The sequence below is a fragment of the Verticillium alfalfae genome, genomic scaffold, assembly GCF_000150825.1.
Source record: "Verticillium alfalfae VaMs.102 supercont1.5 genomic scaffold, whole genome shotgun sequence".
In the NCBI taxonomy this organism is placed as follows: domain Eukaryota; kingdom Fungi; phylum Ascomycota; class Sordariomycetes; order Glomerellales; family Plectosphaerellaceae; genus Verticillium; species Verticillium alfalfae.
Window position 1 is genome coordinate 1,563,373 of NW_003315034.1, and position 7,059 is coordinate 1,570,431.

The 7,059-nt window shown below is 55.7% G+C and overlaps 3 protein-coding genes across 3 annotated transcripts; all 3 read left to right on the forward strand.

Annotated features, from left to right (window-relative positions):
- Window positions 1-212: 212 nt before the first annotated feature.
- On the forward strand, window positions 213-1,891 carry VDBG_04803 (conserved hypothetical protein; the record flags this gene model as incomplete). The annotated part of the gene is made up of 5 exons (XM_003005151.1): window positions 213-563; window positions 664-1,024; window positions 1,083-1,200; window positions 1,260-1,330; window positions 1,386-1,891. 5 exons carry the CDS (start codon window positions 378-380, stop codon window positions 1,889-1,891), a joined length of 1,242 nt encoding a protein of 413 aa, XP_003005197.1.
- A 1,463-nt stretch (window positions 1,892-3,354) lies between these two features.
- Window positions 3,355-4,403, forward strand: VDBG_04804 (mixed-linked glucanase; the record flags this gene model as incomplete). Its single annotated transcript, XM_003005152.1, has 1 exon — window positions 3,355-4,403. The coding sequence occupies one exon, from the start codon at window positions 3,453-3,455 to the stop codon at window positions 4,401-4,403; it is 951 nt and encodes a 316-aa protein (XP_003005198.1).
- Window positions 4,404-4,990: 587 nt separating this feature from the next.
- Window positions 4,991-7,009, forward strand: VDBG_04805 (conserved hypothetical protein; the record flags this gene model as incomplete). The annotated part of the gene is made up of 1 exon (XM_003005153.1): window positions 4,991-7,009. The coding sequence occupies one exon, from the start codon at window positions 4,991-4,993 to the stop codon at window positions 7,007-7,009; it is 2,019 nt and encodes a 672-aa protein (XP_003005199.1).
- Between the last annotated feature and the right edge of the window lie 50 nt (window positions 7,010-7,059).

Here is a 7,059-nt window from a genome sequence, read left to right on the forward strand (position 1 = left end):
AGACAACATCACAAGGTGGACCTTCGGGCTTGGCTCACTCTACACTTCGCGGGGTCCCCGGGCCTGGATTCTCCCTGTGTGTCTGCTATGCAGTCTGCATGCTGTCTGCACGTTGGCCCTCGTGTGTGACTGGCAATTTGGGGCGTTCCCCTTCACTCTTAATATTCCCAGCGAATCCCCCTTCCATGCCCCTGCTCCCTTTCCTCTGTTTTGCCCATTTGCCTTTTCGACATCAGAAAGAGAGAGATCAAACTCACAAACTCTCCCCTTGGATCATTTCGCCCTGGCCCCGTGCCGTGTAGAGGGCGCCGCCTCCTCGCTACCACGCGTTGCCTCACCACCCCCGGTATCGTACTCGACACGGCCGCTATGTAACCATGCATCTCACGGCACGCAAAGATGTTGAAGAGGTTCATCCCTTCGTCAACCCATGGACTGAACTGAACGCTGGCCTCTGGTCGCTCTTCGCCGGTGCGACTATCTTTTTGGCCCTCCGACTCTGGGTCAAGGTGACCCGTCGTCACGGCCTCTGGTACGATGATTACATCTTACTCGTTTCGTGGGTGAGTCGCGCGACCTCTCGTTTTCTCCAAACTCTCCGCGGCAGCACTGCCTCCGCACTTGCTGGATGCGGTCATCTCACTGACACGCGACACCTCAAAGTGTATCTTGCTCGCCAACAATGCTTTGATCGTTCATCAGTTCGCCACGGGCTACGTGCTCGAGAACTCGGCCATGGAGTGGGACGACCGCATGCACATTCTCATCAACATTTCATCATGCGGTACCCTCATCGGCCAGGCCCTGACCAAAACGGCCTTTGCCGTGACGCTCCTTCGCATGAGCAATCAGTGGCAGAAATGGGTGCTGTGGTTCTGTATCGTCACCATGAACCTGTACATGGTCCTCAAGGTCTTGTTCCAGTGGGCCAAGGTGTGCGACAAGAACGGCTACGACAACTGGTACCGCCTTGATTTCTGCATCTACTGGAGCTTCCGCGACAAGTTCAAGGAGGGTGGTAACGGTACGTGTCTTGTCCTTTCGGCCAAGCAAGACTCGTATTTGCTGACAGGAGGCAACAGTGTACAACATTATCATGGATTTCGTCTTTGCCTGCTTCCCCTGGTTGATCACGCGATCGCTCGAGATGCGAAGGGTCGAGAAGGTCGGCCTCAGTCTGACGATGAGCTTGGGCATGATGTAAGCTAATCCAGCGACGTGAAGCCTGGCGTACCTTTCAGTGCTGACATGGAAAACAGTGTTGCCATTGTGTCAGCCATCCGCGTATCCTGGAAGGACAAGGGCAACGACCGCGACGCGTACTACATCTGTAAGTGTGATGACGATTGCCGTCTCTGGCGGCATTCTTGCTAACGACATGCCAGATCGCAACGGCCTGTCTCAAGTCTGGTACTCGTCTGAAATCACGGGCACCATCATCGTGCAGTGCATACCGATCCTCCGACCCATCTTGCGCGACATCCACGCGACACTGACCTCGAAGCGGCTCAACTCATCGGCCGACGCGCGCAGCACTGGCGTCTGGGGCAGCAAGCTCGAGACCAAGAGGGCATCGACGGTGATCATGGACGCCGACCGCAAGGACAGCGAACGCATGGAGCTGCGCGAGATCCCCGAGGAGGAGTCGGCCGAGGAGGACTGGAAGGAGAGGCACACGTCGTCGTCACCATCAGAAGCGACATCAGCAACATTAGTATCGCCGCGGACTGACGCCTGGCCGTTGGGCAAGACCTCAGAATCCGGGACAGCTGGGACGCCCGGATCGAGGAGTCTGGAGGCTGAGCCGGATGGTGCGTCGAACTACTCGAGTGTGGGATATGATGTTGAACAGAACGGACTGTCAGCGCCGCCACGAAGGATGTACCTGTAGTGTGTTTTTGATGTATTTAGCGTGTTTGTCTGCTTATTCATTGACAGAAAAGAAAATTTCTTTGAACACTGATCTCCTGGTCGGACTTGGGTGATTGCATAGCATTTTGGAAAGAAACCAAGAGACAAAGGACCCCTGGCGATCGATCTGCCAGCCGTCGTGGGATGGACGCAGTCAAGAACGGGAGGGCCTGACAACAAGAGCAAGGGTTAGGTCAAGAGGCGAGGGGTTCCGATACTTTCCCATGACGCCAATCGCCATGTCCTAACCCCCTCCATTCCAGCTGATGGATGGTCGCCAAGATAGCCGAGCTTTGACGAGGGGGGTTTCATGCCGGAATGCTGCGTGGTGAACGAGAGGCTGAAGACGAAGGGCAGCAAGCGCCTGATGACAAAGCCACGGTCAGGAACGTTGGCGCCACAGAACGCCTCAACCTGACCAAGTTCGACGGGCTTGATTGGCCATGGCTTAACGACAAACGACAAACGACAAACGACCCCCTCGACGATACTCGCCATGTCGAGCTTTGAGCAATACATCAGCCTTTTGGTCGTGCACAATGAACGGGCTGTGGCAAGATGAATAGGCCAAGCCCTCGAGGCTAACGCCCTGATCGTATGCCGTAACATGAAAACCCTTTAAAGGGGTCCCGAGGTCCAGCCCCGTCGTCCATCGACTGGAATGCCGACGTTGCCAAGGCGAGACAGGGAGGTGCCGGAACCGATTAGCTTTCGCCTCAACGGAAGACCGTAGCCTGTCACTCGCGAGACTGGCATGTCAAGGGTCCTCCTAGATCAGGGAAAACCGCATACTTGGAACTCCCCAGCCGTTAGACGCCTTCCATACGTCTCACCTTGCACACCTATTGCGGCATATGAGGCGCCCCTGTTTCCTGTTTCGGGCCGCCATGAGGCTGCCACGATGGCCGTTTTCTTCTCAGTAGGCCTCGGATGTGTAGGTGTAGCTCGGTACACAGCAATTTGCATTCCCTGCGGTGGACAATGATTCAGCTGCTCTGGCCACCGGTTCGGGTTTGTCGTGCACTGCTTCACTGCACCATCGTCATCCACCATTTCATTAACTGCACTTGCCCAGCCAGCCTAGCATTACGAAGCCTGGTCTTCAGCTTTCTTGGTTCTTTCCACACTCCCTGTTTTTTCACGTCACAGCTTTCTTTGATTGGAGCCTAGAGCCGTTGGTCTCGCTCCATATCGTCCCAGGCCAAGAAAAGCCCTACAGAATCTCCATTCTCTATCAGGTGGCCTGTCGACTGCACAGCCTCCTGTTTTTCTTTTCCTCTTCATCTCATCGTTCATTTAAGGGTTCTTCCATTCTCGTCCCTCCTTCCTTCCTTCCTACCAAGGAGAGACAGAAGAGCCTTGTATTATCATCAGTGTCAAAACTCTACCACTGCGAGCATCAACCCTGAGGCGCTCGTCTTCTCACAGCATTCTTTCACCTGGTCACTGTCGTGTATACTGTCTGTTCTCTTGTCTCAACACAAAGCTCACCAACCTATCCTCATCGAGGAGCTTAACAACGAATCAATATATCGAGCAATATGCATCTACAACATCTAACCCTCGGCCTCGGCGCCCTCGCCACCGTCACTTACGCCCAGCAGCAATATGTTCTGCACGACAACTACGACCGCACCAACTTTTTCAACGAGTTCGGCTTCTTTGACGCGCCCGATCCTACCAAGGGGTTTCAGCGTTACGTCAACGCGTCCGAGGCCAACGCCCAGTCCTTGGCCGGCTTTGCCAACGATGGCGTCTTCCTCGGCGTCGACTACACCACACCAGGCGACAACCGTCGTTCAGTCCGCCTGACCTCGAACAAAGCTTTTGATGGCGGCGTTTTCATCGCCGACATTGCCCACATGCCCGCCAACTCGTGCGGCGTATGGGGTGCATTCTGGATGTTTGGCCCCGACTGGCCTCACGGTGGCGAAATTGATATCATCGAGGGCGTCAACACGCAGGAGAGCAACAAGGTCACCCTCCACACGGGGCCCGGCTGCTCCATCACAAACGAAGGCACCGACCCCTCTACCACGCTCGACAAGAACGACTGCAACGCCGGCGAGGCCTTTGTCGGCTGCACCCAGCGCACGGCCAGCAACCTCAACTACGGCGACGGCTTCAACGCCATTGGCGGCGGCGTCTACGCGGTCGACTGGACGCCAGACCACATCTCGGTGTACTTTTTCCCGCGGGGCGCCGTCCCAGCCGACATCGCCGCCGGCACGCCGAACCCCGGCGCTTGGGGCCTCCCCGTCGCGCGCTTCAACGGCGGCGAGGGCTGCAGCATCCCGGACCACTTCAGGCAGAACAACCTCGTCTTCAACATTGCGCTGTGCGGCGAGTGGGCAGGCAAGGTCTGGAGCGAGAACCCCGAGTGCTCGGCGCTGGCGCCGACGTGCGACGACTTTGCGGCGAACCACCCGGGGGCCTTTTCCGAGGCGTACTGGCTGATCAACTCGGTCAAGGTGTACCAGCCGGCTGTGTGATCGTAGCGGCTGACTCTGGGGAGACATCCTGTTCGAGTCTTGGTATTTGGAACACTTTGCATTGCAGCGGCTAGGGGGCATGGCATTGGGAACTCGGCGTTTTTTTGATGATTATGATGAGGGATACCCCATACTTTCGTTTTTTATTTTCTTGACAGGTGTCTGCATCGGCAGAAGCAAGAGGTAGTCAATCAACAGTTCTAACATTCAAGTCGCAACAGCAAAAATCAAAAGCAAGATCGCGCCTCAAAGTGATAAAATTGGTGAAGATTGCTATGGTCATCATGTTCAATTCTCACGCCTCAGACTGTAGGCAGCAACACGGTGAAAACGTGACCCGCACTGTGTCACTGGACAATATCGCCGGGTTTGCCACATGATCTGAGCAGGACGTACAGTGTTTAGTACTGCTCGGACTGTGCCTTACTCACGGCAACTGCATCCCAGCCTTCCAATAGCACTCACTCACCTCAATAAGCCAACGTCATCTAGCAAGCATTGCCAATCGTTCACCCATCGATTCATCATCTACCATACTTCATTTTTCATTCCTTCACTGTTGCAGTTGCGCTAGCGTGGCTCGGAAGATGGCATCCCGCTTTCACGGGTACATCCCAGTGGGATGCCTGATTGGCGACGACATCGTCAATCCATCACGAGATACAGCGCCGACAGCCCTCCACAACTGGCATGTACCAGGTGAAGATACTCTAGTGAAGAGCAGGACGCCCGAGGGCTGCGCGGCGCCTCCGAATATCTGTGCCAGGTTCTTGATCCGAGATGGCCTCTCACGTCTCTATGAATCAAATTGGATCAAATTGGAGCACATCGCACCACCCGGTTCAGCAGAGGTTCTCAGGATATACATCCTTCCCGACGACGTTGACAACAATAATGTCCCGAGATCAGATGTCAAACTGCAGAAGGACCGTCGAGCCCTCTTTACTAGGCTCGACTTTTCTACAGAAGCGTGGAGTGGCAGACCTGGGACAACCCCTCGATCAAGTCCAGAGCCCGCAGAATCCACCACCGAAGAAGAGCTTTCTTTGCTAGACATGTTCAACAACATTCCATCTCCTGACCCGGACCCAGACACGATTGTTGACCCTGCCAGCCGGGAGTCAGTCGATCAATTACTCGCCAGCAGAGTCAAAGGTCTCATAACATCACTCTATCTCTACCAGCGTCAATCAGCAGCCTTGATGGCCATAAGGGAGGCTCAGCCTGGGGAAACGCTTGACCCTCGACTCCTCCGAGTGAAAGATCAGGCCGGAGAAGATTGGTATTACGATGCCGCGGCAGGTGTTATCCTGCGAGAGCCGCGCTACTACGACGGCGTCCGGGGCGGCATCCTCGCCGAGCAAATGGGCGCCGGCAAGACCCTGATCTGCCTCGCTCTGATCCTCGCGACTAAGTCCCTGCCGACACGGGTTCCTGCCCATTGCCTCCGCGACCGCACTGAGACGGGCCGGATCAGATCGCTCGCTGACATGGCCGCTGCCAAGCTTACAGCCGAAGGTATTCCGTGGAGATATCACTTTGGTGCAGAGTCGGGCTTGGACCACTCGGCATGTGTCAAGGTACTTACTCGCAACCCCGGCTTTTACCGGCTGCCCTCATCCAACACTTCCCGGCGAGGTCGCACCAGCACCGAGCCAGCGTACGCAAGAAGAATCGCGATCAGCCATTCTTCGCTGATTGTTGTACCGAACAATCTACTCAAGCAATGGCAAGGGGAAGTCAAGTTGCACACAATGGACAGTCTCAGTGTTCTTGTTCTGCATGACAAGGGTCCCGTACCTGCCGTCAGTGAGCTCGCGCTCTATGATGTGATATTTCTCACGCACTTTCGTCTGGAAAGAATGGTCAGAGCCGGCACTTGGGAAGAAAACCCCTTGGGAGGCATCCTCTTCAAGCGATGTATCGTAGACGAAGGCCACAAGCTTGGCAACTCTACTCATAACGCCCGGAGTGATTTCCTCCTCGGACTTGGCAACATTCACACATCGTCCAGATGGATTGTTAGCGGTACACCCTCGAAGGGGCTCTACGGAGTGGACGAGCAGAACCGAGAAGATCAAGGAGCTACGAAGTCGACAGCGGAGCAGTCGAGAGTCACAGAGAAGGGCGACCTGGCAAGGATAGGAGCGATAGCGACCCTCTATCTCAAAGCCCGCCCATGGGCTAACAGCGGCCTCCATGGCAGCAAGTCGCCCTGGTCCGTCTACGTCATGCAGCCAAGACACCTCGCCAGTGGCGCCGGCAGCAGCACGGCGCTGCGGGCGACGCTCAATTCGCTCATCATTCGGCACCGTCTCTCGGAGCTGACCCATGTGCTTCCGGAAGTTGACGAGAAGACCGTCCTCCTCGATGGCTCCTACCAGGACAAGCTCTCTCTCAACATCTTCTCCATGGTGATCGTCGCCAACGCGGTGCAGTCGCAGAGGACGGACGCCGACTACTTCTTCCACCAGCGCAACCGCAAGTTCTTGCTTCAGCTAGTACACAACCTCAAGCAGGCGAGTTTCTTCGGAGGGTCTTTCTTCTCGCATGATGATATTGCCACATCTCTCGACACAGCGGTCACATTTTTGGCACGATGGTAAAGTGCCAATCAGCAGCGAAGACCAGGGCCAGCTCCGTCAGGCTATAGATG